The 19,418-nt window shown below is 41.5% G+C and overlaps 1 protein-coding gene across 5 annotated transcripts in view; it reads left to right on the forward strand.

Moving 5' to 3' along the window:
• The window catches only part of ACACA (acetyl-CoA carboxylase alpha), a 302,953-nt gene that overhangs the window by 264,336 nt on the left and 19,199 nt on the right, over positions 1 to 19,418 (forward strand). For all 5 annotated transcript variants that reach the window (XM_023732669.1, XM_023732666.1, XM_023732667.1 and 2 more), the window contains 4 exons: positions 2,863 to 2,959; positions 3,934 to 4,069; positions 10,423 to 10,600; positions 12,514 to 12,626. In XM_023732669.1, coding sequence (XP_023588437.1) covers positions 2,863 to 2,959; positions 3,934 to 4,069; positions 10,423 to 10,600; positions 12,514 to 12,626 — 524 coding nt within the window. The remainder of the gene's footprint in view (positions 1 to 2,862; positions 2,960 to 3,933; positions 4,070 to 10,422; positions 10,601 to 12,513; positions 12,627 to 19,418) is intronic.

A 19,418-nucleotide genomic window follows, 5' to 3' on the forward strand; every position in this document is an offset into this window, starting at 1 on the left:
CCGCCCAAAAAAAAGTTTTTACCTGAAAAAAGAGTGAGTAAAATAAGCTGGAATAGGTTGCTGGGATACCCATATTTTTCAAGTGGGAAATTGAAGTTTCTATTACATTTTAATACCCACTCTAAGAAGTGCTTCACTCAACAGCAAGCTCTGCACGAAATAATCTGTAGCGCTTGCTATAACGAGCACCTGCCAAGGCTGATCTTAATCTAGTTCTGCACTGCAGAGACATGCTGCCCCAGGGAGCTGCATCTGGAGCTCACCTTCCTCTCGGGGGCAGTCAGTTTTCCTCATCTTGGTGAAAAGTGGCACCTGCTCAGGATTCTCAAACATGCCACACTGGGTTGAGATTTAGATTCTAGCCTTGGAAATAATTCTAGGCTTTGTGGTTCCCTCAGAACAGCAGGTCAGCACGCTTCATGCTGCCAGTGACAAGGAGCCATCAGATGGCAAATCCCACAGACAGGAGCTTCCACTGTGACTCTGAATAGGAGTCAGGCCTGGATTCAGCTTAGACGGAAGCTCACGGGGACCAGCTACCTGATTTCTTTCAGGTCTGAGGTCTTCTGCCTCACCACAGGCTTCTGGGTCCCAATGAGGGCCACTTTTTGTGCCTCTGGGGAGGTCAGGGTGGGGGCACACTACAGAGAAGGCCCTCCTAACCAATTAATCAGTTTTGTTATAAAGGATCCTTACATTACACTAATACCAACTTTTTTGAGAATTTGTCTCTTATCTATTCTATTTCAGTTTTCCTGTCTATAAAAACATGACAGATTTTAAGCCTCAGAAAGCCAAACCTTTGTTAAGGTCTTTAAGATCCTCCCATGGGAAACGAGAGAATAATGCTTTCCACTTCTGATTGGAAGAATAAGGATTACAATATTCTGCGACCAAGATCAGTCAAGCTTGGCTTTGGCTAGCTCTGCCATTGTTTATAATGACACTCAACTATGACTTCTTCCTTTCTTTCCATCTTATGAGTTCTGGGCTTCTTACTCCAAACACATACACATGCTCACAAGTATATAAAACACAAATGGAGCTAGCTTCTTTCAAAAGCAGTGGCATTTTGAAAAATAAATATAAATGTATTCTTCTGGGATTGTTACTGTAAGTGCTGCCAAAACTCATCTTTGGTATGTATGTTTGGGATATGTGTGCTATTGGCTGTAAATTGTCTTTTATTATTCTGTAGCACCTTGTCCAGGGACACACTATAAAACAAGATGTAGCATCTTCATGTGCTAGCCTGATAAAATTTATATGAAGTATAATAGAAAACAGAAGTTGTTCTGAGCTGTTTTCAAGTTCAATAAATAACTGTAATACTCGGATAAAGATGTTCTTTATTAGGTCACATGGGCCCTAATATATAAGTTATAAGTTACCGATTTAGGGTTGCTTTTGCAATTACAAGTTTCCAGTTGGATTGTTAATCATTGTGAACAGAAATATTTCTAAACCCTCCTGTGTACCTCCTGCTCGTTGTCTGGTTGTCTAGAGGGCTTTTGATTCTGATTCAGTGCAGGCAAGTGACATGGGGGTGGGTGTTCCCCACTCAGGCCCCCATCAGGTCTCTTGTGATGACAAGAATCCATTTCCAGTAGCAAATGTAACAACCAAAGACCATCCTTCATGGAAAGTTTGTTATGGAGATGCTGTGCAGAATGAGAGACTGTAACACATCCCAGTCCTAACCCCAAGGAATGAGGCTGAGTAAGTTAAGATTGAATCACATTTTTCAAGAGTAAGAGCTCTCCCTATACCTTGCAGCTTGCTTTCTCTCTTGCTTGCTTGCTTATGCACTTCCTCCTTCTCTATACTTCACTCACATCTTATCTGGTACCACATTATTAGTACTCCATAGAAAACCACATCTCTATTCCAGCAAGGCCAAGACTCATTAAAACAGTTACTGAATGTCTCCAAGTTCTACTACCCTTTCAGACCATTTCTCTCCTCCAGCAAAGAGACACTCTAGAGTGAACTGAGAAATTTCCTTTGGCAGCCAAAGAAATCTGTGTAGGTGCTAGGCTGTTGAGTTTAAATGATAATCCCGTGGTGGAGCATTTCAGAATGGAATTGATTCTGCGAGTGGTTTCACATCATATTTACAGAGTACCAAATCCTCCCTCTCTCCCTCCTTATCTGTCTCTTCTAGATTTTTACTAGGAAATTTTTGAGAACCAGGTTGGAAGGGTGTCATGGAATCAAGATGATCTACAGGCTTTGAAATCCTGAACAGTTTTTTAAATTAATGTAGCCTTAAGATTAAATATATACTTATGATATTGATCACCTATTTCACCAAGATTAAGTACTACTGGAAAATTTTCCCTGTCCCATTGTTCCTTTCTAATGAAAAGGAAAGTTAAGGGCTAGTTTAACCACCTCCCTACCCTTGACACATATTTTTCATCATCCTCATAACACACTACATACTCCCCCATCCACAGTGCTACAGCCTGCTATAGTTCACTGACATCTTATCTGGAACCATATTGTTAGTGCTGCATAGAAAACCACATCTCTATACCAGCAAGGCCAAGACTCATTAAAACAGTTACTGAACTTCTCTAAACTCAACACTCACAAACTGCTAGGTGTTGAGTTTAAATGATAATCCTGTGGTGGAGCATTTCAGAAAAGGATTGGTTCTTCGAGTGGTTTCCCACCATGTTTACATAAAGTCCGAAATCCATAGAATCCCACATTTAACCCCTAGAAAAGTCAGATTCCTCTTGCTTTCTGTATTTTTTTCCAGTTTCTTTTCAATGTTTTGATGAAGAATTGGAAAATAAATGATTAGCTGTAGTATTGACACACATTGGGTTCTTATGTGTCTCATTTTTTTATCAGGCTAGGAGGAATACCTGTGGGAGTAGTTGCTGTTGAAACCCGAACAGTTGAGCTAAGTATCCCAGCTGATCCTGCAAACCTGGATTCTGAAGCCAAGGTAGGTTACCTCAAGTATACTGTGTGCCTGTGCTTGGTTGGAGCTGTGTTTCCCTTCTGCAGAGCCTGGGGGATATATGGGGAGCATTGCAAGTCAACAGTTTTAGAGGGAAGGGCAGTCAGCATCCGAATGATTTCAGACCATCATGTGCTCACTTTTAGGATGACACACATGAGGTCGCCATGAGTTGGAATCGACTCAGTGGCAACTTTTTTATTTTAAAGATGGATTGCAATCTAAATCTTGGCCGTAAAAAAACCTTTACAGTGGCCTGGTAGATGCTAGACAACAGTCTACTCCTGTTGGGGGTAGTTTTAGAGAAAGACAGCTGAGGCGGTGCCGAGGGTTTTTTGGACCCAGAGTTTGGAAGCACCCGCTTAGAAGAGCTACAAGTAGAATTAATGAAGTCTGTCCTAACTCCAAGTGCAAACCATAGTCCATCTTTTTTTAGAGGGTGGATTAGGTTTTCACATCCTGACAAAAGATCCAGAAAATGTAGCAGTGGGAGAGGGTTGGGGAGGAAGTTTTTCAGCAGTGTCACATCAAGTGTCTACTGATTAACTACAGTATTAAAAAAACTATACAAGGCACGAGGTGAGAAGACTTTGGAAAAAGAACACACTTGGAGACTATACATTTGGCTTGCTTTGAGGAGTAGTGTAATCGAGTCATTAAAAGTTACTTTTGGGAAGCCTAGAATGAGGATTTCTAGGACTGCATTCTTCCATCATAAGCAGTAAGGTTTCCCCTTTTTAACTAAAGAATGGTGGTGTAATCAGGACTTTAAAAAGAAATATTTGACAAGGTCAAAGATCAGGATCCTTTCTTTTTACTTCAAAGACGACCTTCATGAATAACGATTTTTGTTTGTTGGGTTTGGTTTTGAATTTTTAATCAGTAAAACCTTGTTCACCCTGGAGAGATTCCTCCTAAGACTATGTTGTTAATTGTCTTCCTCTGACTTTCTCCAATAGATAATCCAGCAGGCCGGCCAGGTTTGGTTCCCAGACTCTGCATTTAAGACTTATCAGGCTGTGAAAGACTTCAACCGTGAAGGGCTGCCTCTGATGGTCTTTGCCAACTGGAGAGGCTTCTCTGGTGGGATGAAAGGTGATTGACCAGCTCTGTGCTAGACAGGCCTTACTGACTTCAGGGCACTTTGTGGCAGAGGGCGAGGGAGGCACAGGGACTTAGACTTGGGCAGAGCCTATGGGTATCCTGACAACCCATCACCCTAGGCTTCTTAGAGATTATGCTCCCTCTGAGATGCCTTCTGAGTTGCAACTTGAATGGGAAAATTCAGTGTTTTACAGTTCCATACAAAATTTCAGAACAATCTGCTGTGTTACCTAGGTTGGCTGCTGTTGTAGATTTAGCTTTCATGGGTGGATGATAGACCTTTCTGATGGTGCTAGGAAAATGGGATTGTGCTTGTCTCTGTCTCTCTTTTCTGGGCATACTATTTGTTGATATTACTCTTTAACATTCTATAATGACCAAGATAGCTACTGAAATTAGCATTTACTGGGTAAAAAATGAACAAATTCTGCACCAGAGGCTGTTCTTAGTGGCAATTTGTGATATGTTTTATTATTATCCAACAACAGCCCTGGGCTTGTGGCTCCAGCATATTAGACCATTATTATAAAGGCTCTGCTCTGTGCTGTGGGAATTTCTTAGTGATTAGGCAGCCAGTACCACCATTTACTGAGAATCCTCCATACGCAGAGCCACTGTGGGCAGTACAGGGAGAGCCAAAGGAAACACACTACCTCTTACAGCAGTGAAGCTCTTTTTCCAATGACCAGATTTCATGGCCTTGCTGAGGCCAGAGACTACATCCCAAGAGAGTATTAGAGTATGCAGATGAGTGTAAACCTCGTTCATCTAGGAAGAACTCTTAATTCTGAAGTAGTAGCAAAACTCGTTCATCTAGGAAGAACTCTTAATTCTGAAGTAGTAGCATGGGTTATGGAATGGAATAGGGGCGGAGGGGGCGGGCAACGTTGATACTGCTGGAGTAGAAAGACTGATCAGAGAATGCTGAGGGCATATATAATGAACTCTCAATAGAGCATCCAGAAATAGCTTGGGGTGGAGCCTCTCTAGCCTCTGCAAGAAGAAAAGCCTGGGGAAGCTCCTCTTTTATAACTATGTGTGGAGAGATATTAGAGACTTATTCCACCAACTTTCCCTTACCTGAATAGGAAGAGCCCTGTGTAGCCAGGGCTCCCTGGCAAAATGTAGAAGACTAGTGTGGTTTTTTTTAGTTGAAAAGTTCCCTTTAGCCCATATTTGCTGGAGAACTACCACATTTTTCACTTTTCTTGGGAGAGACTTGGCCTATACGTGCAAATTAATGTTGGCATGTTTTTTTAGATTACCAAGGTGAATTATTTTTTGACCAAGATAATAAATCAATGAAAATACCAAGAGAAATTGAGAGTATAGGTTAAGCAAGGCAGTCCTACCCATACTTACTGAGTTCCTATGTTCAAGGAACTATGCTAGCCACTTCAGAAAAAACAAAAATAAATCAGCAACAGATACTGCCTCAAGGAGTTAAGGAAAATGCCTTGGGCAGAGTGATAAAGCCATAATATATAAAGTATAAAAAAATACTAGGGGGTTCAAAAGAGGATGACACGGTATAGAAGTCTGTGGACTGGTGAAACCCCTTCCATTCATATATATGAGGTTCATCTAGCATCAGATTGCACTTGATCCCAAATTCCCTAGCTGTACAATCCACATTAAGACGTGGGAAAGAATACAGTGATATTACTCTTTAGTTACCTCTCTGCTGGGGAGCCATTGACATTACTTAAGGAGTGAGTCAGCCTGTCTATTTTATCCTTACTGGAGTTCAGAGTTCAAAATTTCTGATGTGTAGCTTCTAGGAAAAGCTTTAATTCTGCTATGTATTTTGGCTCAGGCCCAGACTGGCTACTAGCCCTATAACAACAAGAACAACAATTAAGATTCGTTGAGCTCTTTTCACCACAAACTATGTTAGCCATTTTATATGTGTTATCTTACATAATCATTATAACAAGCACCTCTTAGGGGTAGGTTATAGTATTATTTGCATTTTACATAAATGAAGCTTAGATTAAGAAAATTTGCCCAGATCACTCAGCTAAGAAATGTCCGAGTTGCGACAGGAACCTAGATCTTTCTGACTTCCTGTAGTACAGTTGGCTGATTTTAGAGCCTATGTCTAGAATCAGGTCTACTAGAATATGCCCAACATAGAATATCTGGATTTCTTAGGAAGTTATTGTCTACCTGCCTCCCCCTCCGCTTTGGGATTGTCCTTGGTTATTGTGACAAGAAACTTCCAGAGCTCTGACATGAGTTATTGTCCTGATATAGACCAGGACCAGTTCTGTCTTCTGAATTTTGGTGCTGATGCATACTTAATACAAATAGGCTTTGGGAAGGATAGAGATCAGTATGAAAGTAGGAGGGGGAGGGCAGCTTTCATATTTACATACAGGTCAGGATGTTTCCTACATACTGTCTCATGTAAAAGAACCTAAGCTGAGAGCCTCTCATCATTCTCCACATCCCTTGGGGAGATGTTTGCAGTTTCGGTTTCAGTACTGGCTGGGGATTATGCAGGGAGGGAGAATAAACAATTATGCCATCCCTCAGTGCACACAAACACACAGCCAGGAGCCGACTGCACTGTGGGTAAAATGATTCCAAAATTGTGTGTAATGAGTAGGAAAAGATTAGAGACAGCTCTTGCTATGCTGAAAATTGACATTAGTCGAAGGGAGAGAAAAAAAAAACTCTTTACTAGTCGGCCTAGGAGGTCTAATTCGAGCAGTAAAAATATAAATAAATAAAAGCATGTCAAGATGGTATTGGTGCTTTTTTCCAATGAGCTCTATCTGGCCGGAAGGCTATTCAGCATAATGCAAAATTAAATTATAAAAACTGGCTGAATATTTAGATGGAAGAGCTATGTGGAAGCAGTTTATTTAGACGAACCGGCAATGACCCACAACAGGGAGACATCAAGCGTGAAATTTACTAGAAATTAGCACCAGGGTCCCAGCCTCAGCATGAATAGCTTGATAGGATGCAAATCCCAGTGATATTAAGCTGCCTCACTGCTGGTGCTACAGCGTCACTCCGTTGGCTTTTCATGTTATCCTTATTATTTTTTCCTGGGACAGTTATAAATAACAATAAAAAAAAAGACATTTACTGAAAACTTCAACTGGAATGAAAGTCTATTTTAAAATCTCTGATTACTTGGATGTTAAAATACAGTGTCAGCTATCCTTAATGGCCTCATAAGAGACATTGTGTGTACGCAGCTTGTGTATGCCTGATGTTTACCTTCAGCGTCTAGCAGATAATCTAGCCCAAGCCAATAAGATCTGTTCCAGTTTCAAGAGTGTGAGGCACCGTGGAAACACCCTGCTCTCTTGTTTGGTACACATGGCTGCCACGGTTTAACCATGTTGTGTAACAATGAAGGCTCCAGGCTGGCTTGGTGCCTGGGTGCTGAGAACATGCTGGAAAGGCTGTGCGTGATCCCCATTCATGCAGATGTGCTTTGCCCAGAATGCTGGAAGGCTCCAAGCTCCCACCTCTCTGGTGAAGAACCTGTCAGTATTTTCCGTTCCCGGTTGCATTTCTCGGGGCCTAAGAATTGACAGTCAGTATATACATAGCTTTAAAATTCCCTAGACTGATTTTTAGCTTAAACTCTTGGGGATCCCTTCTTCCATGCCACTCTTGGCTGTGTTTCTGCTCTCTGTCTTAAGTGTGAAATTATTTCAGACAAATGTGTGTCAGATTGTTGCCTAGTGCTCAACCTGCCTTTCAGAATGTGTAGTTTGGGGCAGCTGCAGTTCAGTATTAGCATGCTGTTCATAGAGTTTGTTTATATTTGAATAGCCTTTGCTGCTTTTTGGGTGTTTTGATGGCCAGACTGTGGGTCTGTTGGTGTTCCATGTTTGACAGAGACATTACTTTCAGTCCCAAGCTTGTCAACTTTAATGAAACTTGATGCCCATTTTCTACTCACAGTCTTGGGCCATGAAGATATTTATTTGGGATAAGATCCAGACCCTTCACAAAGCTGGAAGTGTTATTGGTCCAATTTTTGACATTTTGGACCATACAAAAAATGTAGAACTATTCAGTCATTTGTGCAAGGCTCTTTTCTGACTTTCATTTTACTCAGCCACTGTATTAGATACTGGAAAAAACACTACCTCAGCCTCGTTCTCTCTTTCCTAGCAATAAAGATGATGACTTAAGAACGAGGTAGTGAAATGTGGGCTTCGAAGCCAGAAAGATCTGGGTTTAAGTCCTATCTCTGCCACTTACTTATTTAACTCAGCCTCGATTTTCTCACCTGTAACTTAGATATAATAATATGATGATGTTTTGATGATTAAATTATGTGTGTATGTGTATATATAATCATGCTGCCTGGTACAGAATAAGCTAGCCATAATAATGATGATGAAAACGAAGAACCAAAGTCGATTTCACAAAAATAAAAAATGCACACAAACTCAAACAAACCCAGACTGTTTGTATATACTATGAAATTGTTTTTTTTTTTAATTAAAAAATTAGATACATTTTAAATAAAATTCCTCCCTTTTTTGGAGTTAGATCTGATAGATATACAGAGAGAGATTTTGATGTAGATACATCTTTGAAGAGGCTGGAAACTTTGTCTTCATTTACTTCTAATTTATTTTTTTCTTTTTCAGGTAAAGTGGCTTTTTGGTGCTGTTTTCTTTTATTTTCTTCTTTTACCTGCACCTTCCATTTCTCCTCTGTGCATGGTACCATTGAGGGCCACTCCTTTCTGTGCCTTGTTCTGAGACTGTACTCCTGGCAGCACTGAAAAATGTACTGCTAATTACACAATGATTTTATTATGTAGCACTAGTTGAAATATCCACTAAAGAATTAATTTACTTAAAATAATTTGAACTGAGCAATTATTTTCATAACCACAGAATTAGCGTAAAGGGCTTAAAGTCCTTTATTCCCTGCTCTTCATACAGCAGTTGTGTACTTAGCAATAAATTTTTTTTGGTCTTTGCTTTCTTCCCAAAGGAATACATGTCTTCTCTCTGATCATATATACAGAGTATATGACCATACACATTCACATAGAGCAGGGAGTTTTTCCTGAGGTAACTTGGAATTTCTGAAGTCTTCACAGAATGACCAGATTTGGGGACTGGAGAAAGGCATATGTCTTGCAGTGCAGTATGCTCACTGATGGTTTGTATATAGAGCCATTTTTACTTTGGAGAAGGTGGCAGTTTAATTTGCCACTAACTACAATGAAAGCAATTTCTATCTGGTTTGCTCTTAACTTCCTGAAAAATGTTTCTTTGCTTTGAATTCCCAGAATTGATTTATTCCAAATTGAGATCCTCTTTTTGATAGGAAAGTTCGAACTCAGTTGAACCTGTTATTTGGTGTTTAGAAAGGATCCATTGTGGTTCCACTGAAGTACTCATTTAACATCTGGAAACACTGCCTAAAACTTTAGCAATGTTTAGACTTCACTAAGCTGGGAAATGGGAAGAAGTCCATAAAATGTTGGGAAATAAATAACTGACCCTGCTTCCCAAGGACACACTTTATTTATGCATCAGAGGTCCCTTTCCTTCAGGCTACTCCTGCCCTTGGGGAGATTACAAAGTGTACACTTTCACAGAATGAAGAAGTAGTAGCTCCTCTCTTTATGTGGCTGTATGATATTTCCAGTAAATACATGTATTTTTTCTCTCATTGATAGCCTGATAAAATGCAGCTGTTAAACAATTGTTTTTCTTTTTCATTATATTATTTCCAATATGCATAAGTGTTCATTCATTCTTCCAGCAGACCCTTATTGAGCACTAACTATGTTCCAGGCACTGGGCAGGACACTGGGCATAGAAAGATGAAAAATACAGTTTTTGAAGAATACATTTCCATTAGCAGCACATTTTAAGAGCTCATCATATGTTAAGTATCATGAGAGGAATTGAAAAGCTAGAATAGTTCCTTCTGTCAGAAAACTTAATGTAGTGGGAGAGATCACATATTGACATGAAAAATACTCAACGTTTGTAGAGCAAGTGTGAATTAATGTGGTGAAACCTGGGTTCAGAAATTCAGGGAGGATGTAAAACAGATGTGTAATCTGGAAGCCTTCTTATAGGGATGAGGATTGCACACTGTATCTTGTGAAAGGCAGCGCATTCCTCTTTTGCTCCCTTGTGCTTTTGAACATCCTCTGGGATGGCAAACCAGGACCTAGAGTGGCTGGAACCCCCAGACGTGTCACCTCTGGCCATGAGTAGCCACATCATGGAGGCACACTGTGCCATACCATTATTATTTTCTGTGTGTACCATGATGTTTGGAGGTACTGTTTTGGGAAGGGCAAGTTTCATGATTTCTAATTGTATCATTCTCTGCAGATATGTATGACCAAGTGCTAAAGTTTGGTGCTTACATCGTGGACGGCTTGCGTGAGTGTTCCCAGCCTGTGATGGTTTACATTCCTCCCCAGGCCGAGCTGCGGGGCGGCTCCTGGGTTGTGATTGACCCCACCATCAACCCCCGGCACATGGAGATGTATGCTGACCGAGAAAGCAGGTAGTGCTCCTTCCTTATTTCCATTTGCTGCCTCCAGAGACCTTCTCACAATTGGTTTCCTCCTGGAGAACATTATAACCAAAGGAACTTTATTTGAGTCTGTCCATTCCCAAAGGGCTCCAATGTCAGAAAAACAGGCTTTCTGAATAGTGTCTGCTGGCATAAGAAGGAAACTAGGCTGGAGTCAAGCTTTCTCAGTGTGATCCCCCCACCCCAGATTCTTTTACCATGAAGTTCTCTCTTCCAAGCACCTCCGGACTTCAAAGGGGTTCTCCCCTTCTTAACTTGTTTTTGAGATAGTCACTTTCTCTCTCTTAGGTATGTGGCAGAGGGAGCTTAAAGCAGTTGGAATGAAAGGATTGAACTGTTAGGCTGGAGCTCTAACAAAGTGTTCTTTATCCACCTTTGCCACTGACTAGCGAGAAACTTTAAGCAGTCCCTTACTCTCCCTGAGTTCCTTCTGCGTGTCTGTAAAATGAGCTGGATAGTCATTAAGGTACATTACAGCCCACCCATCTGTGATTTCAAACCAAAGCTTCTCCCTTCCCTAGGAGTCTAGTTTCTTACTCTGGGGCTCCAGGAGGCTTGCAGAGCTCAGTGTTTGCAGCACTCCAAGAACCAGAAGAGAGAATACTTAAAATACTTAAAACAGATCAAATCCAGTGTCCTTTCATAATCTCTTCTCAGGCCTTTAAGTAGATAAACTTCATGGCATATTTCCTTGACATTTTCCATGCTATTTCTTATATCCAACCATTTTATTAGAGCATTTGCTTCTCTCTTTTCCCAAAAATCTCAGCCTTTCACTCACTCCAAAAGCTGCTTAAGAGAGTCCAGTAGTTTGATGTCAATCACTAAGCTTGTGTTCTGTATGTAGGAATTTGCTTTTCATGAGTCCTAACCTAGCCTTGGGAGTCCCTGCATGGTGCAAATGGTAATGCGCTCAGCTGACAACTGAAATGTTGGAGGTTCAAGGAAGAAAGGCCTTCCAAAAAATCAGAAAACTCTATGGAGCGCAGTTCTACTCTGACAAACATGGGGTTGCCATGAATTGAAATCGACTTGATGGCAACTGGTTAACTGGTGATTAACCTAGCTTTGATCTGATGTTAGATCAGAGACAATTCCTCTGCAGACTTTGGAACCAGACTGGTTTCAAAATCCAGATCTGCCATTTATTAGACTTGTTTAACTTCCTGTACCTGTTTCCTCATCTGTAAAATGGGGGCAATAGTACCTTATCTTACAGGATTGTTGTAAGGATTTATATGTAAGCCCTTGGGATAGGACCACACACATATTAAGTATTAGCTATAATTATTTTTTTTTTAAATGTGTTTAGGGCAAGTTCCTGGTAGTATAACATCATTAATATGCACTAGAAGTCAGCCCTACACTTTTTACTTTGATCATTTCCATAGCAGCAGCCAGAATGTTTTACCTACAGCTTGGCCCTGCCCACTGTGTCTGATCAGAATCCTGCCAGCAGACTGACAGCTGTGGTTGTGATATAGGACTGACTGGCCTTGACCCCTAAGTGCTGGAGGTTGTTCCCTGCCCCTGTACCTACATCATCCCCAACCTACATCCCCTCCCTTGGAAAATAATGTAATTCCTGTCACCCTTGTCAGCTATAGGTGGTGGAATCTATATTCTTCTTCCATTGAGATGGAAGTAGACTGGTGTGGTAATGAGAATTATTTTCATTGCTTTTTGCCAGGCCTTTCTCATACCTCACATGGGTACTTCTTTGGTACCTGCTTCTCTCCTTTGGGTTACCGTGGTGAACCATGGGTGGGCAAAACCATAATGAATCTATTTCCTGTTCTGCAGATAGTAATTGGCTTCATTCTGTTGTCTCCTTCCTTTAAAGTGCCTCTGTTTCTGTTTTGTTTTCTTTATTTCTGATCCAGGGGATCGGTTCTGGAGCCAGAAGGGACAGTAGAAATCAAATTCCGCAAAAAGGATTTGGTGAAAACCATGCGTCGGGTGGACCCAGTCTACATCCGCTTGGCTGAGCGATTGGGTATGTCTGCTTGTCCTCCTGGCAAATCAATGAGCCATTCAGCTGATTCGTAATGAGTGCATTCATAGGCCAGGGGAGGAGGCACTGAAGCATTTGATCAAATTCATGATAATCTTTATTTACTGTCCTCTATATGGCAAGAATCCTGGTAGAATGAAATAGTGTGTGTAATAGGAGGGAAAGTGGGCCCTAAAAACAGCAAAAGTCACCCAGTTTTTCTTCTGGTATTTCCTTATAGTTCAAACAGCCTGTCTTTCTAGGCTTGTGGATGTCCTTATAAAGAATGATTAGCCAGAAGTTGCTATTGGGGGCAGCCTAATCAGGCAGAGAATAGGCTAGACATAAATGTGTCCTCTTTCTGCTTGTCCTTTTGGACCACCAGCCTTGTTTCTGAGGCCTGTGAGAGTTAGTGTCACAGGACAGAAAAGCTGGAGTCCCTGCCCAGGCAGTGCCCCGGGTGCATCCTGCGCTAGAGAAGTGGAAGTAAAGACTGTGCACTGTGTGCTTCCAGACAAAGGCTGTGGCAGCAGTAGCTCTGGGAGCATTCCTGCTCAATGCTTCCTGCCATTACACTGTTGCTCATTTGTTTTTGGAGCTTTTTGGAAGGCACTTGCCATATGAACATATGAGAAAACTGGGAGCCCTATGATGAGTCTGTAGTCTAGGTGAGTTTCAGATTCATTTAAAACACTGGTTTTCTTCCCAGGTTGATCCCCTTGCTATGTTAGCAAAGGTAATTGCTTGAGGTTCTTTTGTTTGTTGGTTTGTTTTGGTAGAGAGATTGACTTTCAGAGGTAGAGAAACTCAGTGAATGGGAGGAGTAAAAGGAGATATGCTAGCTCATTTATGGCACAAACAGTGATTTAATTAATAAAGTGCCATTTGTGAACTCTTTATATTCTCACCATTTAGAGATACGAAAAGCTTCTGAGGATTGCTTGCACCCTGGATACTGCACCCCTGCCATACATGGGGACTAGGGTTACAATAAACCCTGTTTGTGTCCCATTGTTTGCCATTAGGTAACAACCACCAATTACTCTAACCCACCACAGCCTGATCCTTTTATTGGAAATGCACACATGCAACAAGAAATTGGCAACATTGTTTCTAAAATCTATTGCCACCCAGAATTGTTGAGGTAGTTTTTTTTTTTTTTCTTTTTCTTTCTCTTTCTTCTCTGAACAGGATAATTACTTCTGACCAACCCCATACACTTTAATTAAAGTAACTGCAGCTCAAGAGCAAGTTACTTACAACTGTACATAGAGAGAGCTCTAAAAGCTTCAGCCACTGATAAGCATCTCACTTAGATGGCTCATAATTGCTCCCAGCATCCAGCGATCCTTGCTGCTGTTTGTGCCACTAATTCTGTACAAAGGCAGCAGTGCCACAATTGCAGGACACAGTGAATTGCATAATTTTCTTTTTTTTTTTTTTTCTGCTGGTTTTCTTTCTGGCCAATTTAAAATTTGTCAAAGTCGGTCTTCTTCTGGATCACTGCCCTTTGATATTTCTCGCACTCCATTTGCCACAAACAAGCCGCAGGGCTGCAGTTCATGCTGACTCCAGCAGAAGCAGAGAGAGCTCCATTTATCTTACACTGCCTGCTGAATTCCTACTCATTAACTGGAGGTTCACTGCCTCTTTTTAACCCCCCAATGCCTGTTATCATCCCTTCAGAGTAACTGGGTGGTGGGAAGAGGGATCCTCTCTGACATCTGTTTGCACAATGACTGGATGGTGAGGAGTGTGAGGTAAAGCTCCTTTCTCTTGAAGGACAGTGATATTGCTCCCACCTTCACCCAGCACCTTTTAACTTTTGAAGCACATGAAGGAGAGAGGGAGGAGATTCCCAAGTGATGGCCGTTTAATCATTTGTTACAAATCATCTCATTATCAATTTCCTATCCGCATTGAAGAAAACCATATTTATTTAACCTTGACCAAAATGGTACTAGAGAAAGAATCCTTAGTATGCTAAATGTGAAGCAGGCTCTGGCCCAAGGCAGCTTGGGAGCAAGAGCAGTGGATCTGGAATAACAATAACTCTGTATAAGTCTTGGTTATGTTGCTTGCAGGTAAATTGTTTAACTTCTCTGAACATCAGTTTCTTCATCTATACAGTGGAGATAACACCCCACAGAGCTGATGTGAGGATCAGATGAATATGTGTTTTTTGGATCTGTGAAGCATTTTTCAAACATAAGGATTGTCATCATTTCCTTGCAGTCTTAATCATTAGAAGAAGCAAATGGCCATGTTTGGTATCAGGCATTCTCTGTGGCTTAGGCTCACTGCTGGAGTTAGCAGTATAGGAAAGGAAATGCAAAAGAAACCGAAGAAATGCTCCTGTCTCTGAGGGAGTTTGCAGTCTTTCAGGGAGATCATACAGACCTAGTCACAATTGTAAAAACGGATCAGGGGTTCGCAGTTTATAATGAAACATACTGTGAGCCCCCAGACTGTCACTTTTGGCTTCTTTCACATGCTTTAGAACCAGAGTCAGACAAAGTGTTTTTTCACAAAATAGGTGAAAATGACCCCAATTTCCAGATTGGGAGATTGAGGCAAAAAGAAGGGTTAAAGGAATGATCCAAGATACAAATTAAAGGTACAGTGAGAGCTCAGAATGGAATTCTGGTTCCCTCTCTTCCACTTTTCCTCAGGATTTCCTCAGATTTCACCTCAGCTGAATACTGAGCCTGATCTAAATTAAACAAGAATCCTTTCCCTTTGTGATCCATAAGTCAGTCCACTGAGAAAAATCTGATCTAGGAGAAACCTATAGTAGTGAATATTATCTTGTCTTCCTGACCTCTTCCCAGGTCAGTCTCTGCACTGGGGAGATGCTCACAGATCACTGAGACAAACCAGTGCACAACTGAATGACTGGGTTTAAAATCCAAATTACTGTTTAGTCACCAGGGGTAATGAGGAATATCTAATTTCTGAACAGCTAACTTCATCTCCTTTTTAGAATTTTGATTTTTTTTAAATGGCCCTTTGTCAATTATATGGTTAGTTTGGGTAGGAAGGTTGTGAATTACTAGTTTGCAGTTCTGTGATTATAGAGCATAAAAATAGTGGATACACTGATTCCTAATAGAGAAAAAGGGAAGAATTACCCTAGAAGGAGAAGTGAACTAAGCCCAGATTCCAAAGTCTTGCAAAGCCAGGCCAGTTCTGACCCTGGATTCTCAGAACGGGTGCTTGGTAGAGTCAGTGCAGAGAGGATTACATCCTACCATTCTGGTTGGCTTAAGGAAATTGGTTCCTTCTCTGGAAATAGAGTCCCAGCCCTTCAAGACCTTTTCTGTCTCTGACATCCTTCTACCACATCCCAGATCTAAGCACATGGAGAGTGGCTGGGGAGCGAATGGCCTTCCTAGCCGGGCCTCTTGAGTACTATGACCTCAGGTCTTCTCCTGCATTCTTACCTCCTCTCGTGTTGAGTGTGAAATGACAAATCAATTTAGATAACTGTCCAGCCCCAGTGTGAAGCAGCTGTAAGTTCCCCACTGTTCCTCTCAATACAAAGAGCACCTGGGCAAAGGAGCTACTTAGTGGAACTTCATTCTGTTCAGAGCAGACACACCTTGGTCATGACCCTGTTCCCAGACAGCCGGGCAGCCTGCCACCCAGCACTTGGCGGTGCCCACATAGAACGTGCCCTGGGAGCACAGGCAGCCGCAGCACTAGCTGAGCTGCTACGGGCCCTCAGCTGGTCCTTCCAGTCCTGCCCAGCACTCTGCCTGCCTGCTGGCCCAAGGTGCCCCCAGATACAAGTAAGAGTTTGTGGCTGTGGATGAGAATAAATGTCTGAAAATCTTTGAAAATGTCTTCTTCCCAAGCCTTCTCTTTAGCAGTTAGGATGACAGGAAATGGACTGTTCCTTGGGTTAAAGGGACTCAGGTTAAACTGTTTTTCTGGTAGAGGTGAGCGGAGTATCTGAGCTGTATGTGTTTTCCATCTCTTTTGTGTCCATCTTCAAGATGTTGTATGCTGAAAAGAGCCAAAGTGGCTTGTTTGAGGCAGAAAGCAGGGTCCTTGCCTGGAAAGTTGAGGCTAGGAAAGAAAAACATTCCAATACCCACCCCGAGGAAGTAGCATCTCTATACAGAGTGTCCCTCACTGGCAGTGTGGCCACCAAGCATTGGGCTCTCTGGTAGGTAGGCTGATGAGAAACAACATACATTTTATATCATGAAGGTAGATATGATGAGATCTTGCCTTTGCCCTTAATTAAGTTAGCAACAGCTTAAAACCCACCTCATCACATTGAGAAGCTGTTCGGCTTGATGCAGTTGGAGTGCAATAGTGACAACATTTTTTTGGGAAGAAGGGGTCCTTTTAGTCTGATCCATTAATCTGATGGTATTTATAAAAGCACCGGGGCTTGTCTCTTCCAGGAAGCAGTGATTCACCATTCTGTTAGGCCGGAAGAACCTGGTGGGCACTTTGTTAGAGTGGACCCGAGCTTTTGCCTGCCTGAAGGCTGTCATCAGAATACGTCTGAGAACCTGTCGTCTTCCCCACTTGGCCCCAGCTGACCCAGATTCTTGGCCCTCAAACTGCCAGACTCAGGGAGAGCTAATTAGGGAAAGAATAGCCTGCTGCGGCACAGCACCACCAGAATTTAGAAAATCCTGTGCTGTTTCCTGACTCGTGTATGTTTGTATGTGGGCACAGGAGACAGGGCTGCAGGGGAATAATGTTTCGTTGTACTTTTATTTGGAAATCTGTTTTTAACTCTGACTTTTAAAAATGTGAATAGGAGAGCACTAACACCACTGCAAGAACTTTAGGGTTAAACATCCCTTGAGAGGATTGCTATTAAAATCAGTATGCAAATGCAGTTGTATTTAGATAGGTATGGCCCGCTTTGAAGAAAAGCAGATATATGAAAACGGGATTTTAAAAAAAACTAGATACATTGGGAGAAATTATTCCCGTTACAAAAGGATTATTTGCTTTACCAAAGGATTCATTGCAGGGTTCTTTCTAAAATAGCTCCCTTAAGGCATTTAAAACAGGATCTTATTTACACAGTTTTTCAAGAATGCTTTTGTGTAAAGAAAGGCACACCTGTTATGGATATAGAAATTGTTTTGCAGGGTGGGTTTTTTTTTTTTTAAACCCTGTCTTACTATCATTATAGAGAAATTTCTTTCAACACAGAAAATGTGATTATATAGATCTTTTAAACATCTACGTATGTTTGTACTTCTAAATATAAGATTCCAGCCTTTTTCATGCTGATTTTTCAGTCTCAAGGTTGAGGTATGGTTGTATGTTCTTGTATCTGAGACATTCAGGAGCTTTGTGGGTTAGGGTGGTCTGGTTCTTATCTCTAACAACTTAAGTATTTAACCAATCAAAGCAAATCACTTTAAGAGAAGGAGGAAGGGCCCATAAAGTTAAAACTGGGTATAAATTTACATAGGCTTCTTGGTATAACTTTTTAAAAACTTCAATATCACATTCTTTTATAAGACATATTCCTTTGTTTGCCAGATTAGGATTATTGTTACATGAATGAGACTGAGCTCAGAAAAGCAGAGGGGTTTCTGCAAGGTCACCTAGTACCTTTGGCTGAGCAGAGAATTTTCAGCCTGGCCGTCTGCTTTTTCTTCAAAGCTTTGAAGGCCTCACCTCCCCCTCAAATCCTACTCCATAGAGTAGGGTATGGCTGGCCTCTTTCATTGTTATCTCTGGGCAGTGCTTCAGAGCAGCCCTTTGAATTGGCCAAAACACCTGCTACAGGAAGAGCTGTCTCCTCTAGAAGCTTCTCTGCAGCTTTGACCACATTGAGGAGGCTGTGGCTCTTCACTGCCCCGGGGAACACCTGACAGGTTGCTGCACTGTGGACACTAGTGGGTTAATTTAAACTGTAATGTTTATAGAACCAGCCTGTTACTAGGTGCCATTTAGTCAATTTCGACTCTTAGCAACCCCATGTGACAGAGTAGAACTGTCCCATAGGGTTTTCTAGGCTATAATCTTTACGGAGCAGATCATCAGGTCTTTCTCCCACAGAGCTGCTGGGTGGCTTCAACCCCAGCCTTTTGGTTAGCAGCCAACCGCTTAACCATTGTGCCACCAGGGCTCCTTAAAGAACCAGACTTCCTTGTTTTGTGCCGTCGAGTCGATTTCAACTCATAGTGACCTTATAGGACAGAGTAGATAGGTTCATATCCCAGCTCCACCATTTCCTAGCTTTGTGGCCTTGGGTATGCTGCTTAACTTTTTTGTGCCTCAGTTTCCTCATCTGTAAAAAGTTATAAGATTGGATTTTTAAGATTTCATGGAGACTTTTTATTCTGGAAGTCTTCAAAAAGAAGGAATGGATATAACCTACCTTTCTTCTCCCATTTTAGCCTTTTCCTAAAGTAGAATTCTAGAGAAGAACGACTTTCCTCTCTGTGGCGTATTCTTAAACATGTTTTCCCACACCCACACACCACGTAGCTTTCCTAAAAACCCTGAGGCCCTGCAATCTGGCTAGAAAAGAAAGAAAACCATTCCAAGATATTTAATTGTACAGGGAGCTTACAGGATTGATCGAGAGCTTAGCTTTTTACAATAGTCCAGTGAATAAGAAATGCTCCTGACAAACGATCAATGATAGGATAATCACTGTTTATCCCCCTCCTCATTCTTACCTTCTTTCTTTCAGAACAGGGTTCAGAAGTCAAAAATCTTTATAAATGCCGCTTTTAAATTAAGCAGAAAATAGACATTGACATATTTGTTAATCTCCCCTAAATCATTACTGGGGCTGGCTGCTTT

This window comes from Trichechus manatus, unplaced genomic scaffold, assembly GCF_000243295.1.
Source record: "Trichechus manatus latirostris isolate Lorelei unplaced genomic scaffold, TriManLat1.0 scaffold00054, whole genome shotgun sequence".
In the NCBI taxonomy this organism is placed as follows: Eukaryota; Metazoa; Chordata; class Mammalia; order Sirenia; family Trichechidae; genus Trichechus; species Trichechus manatus.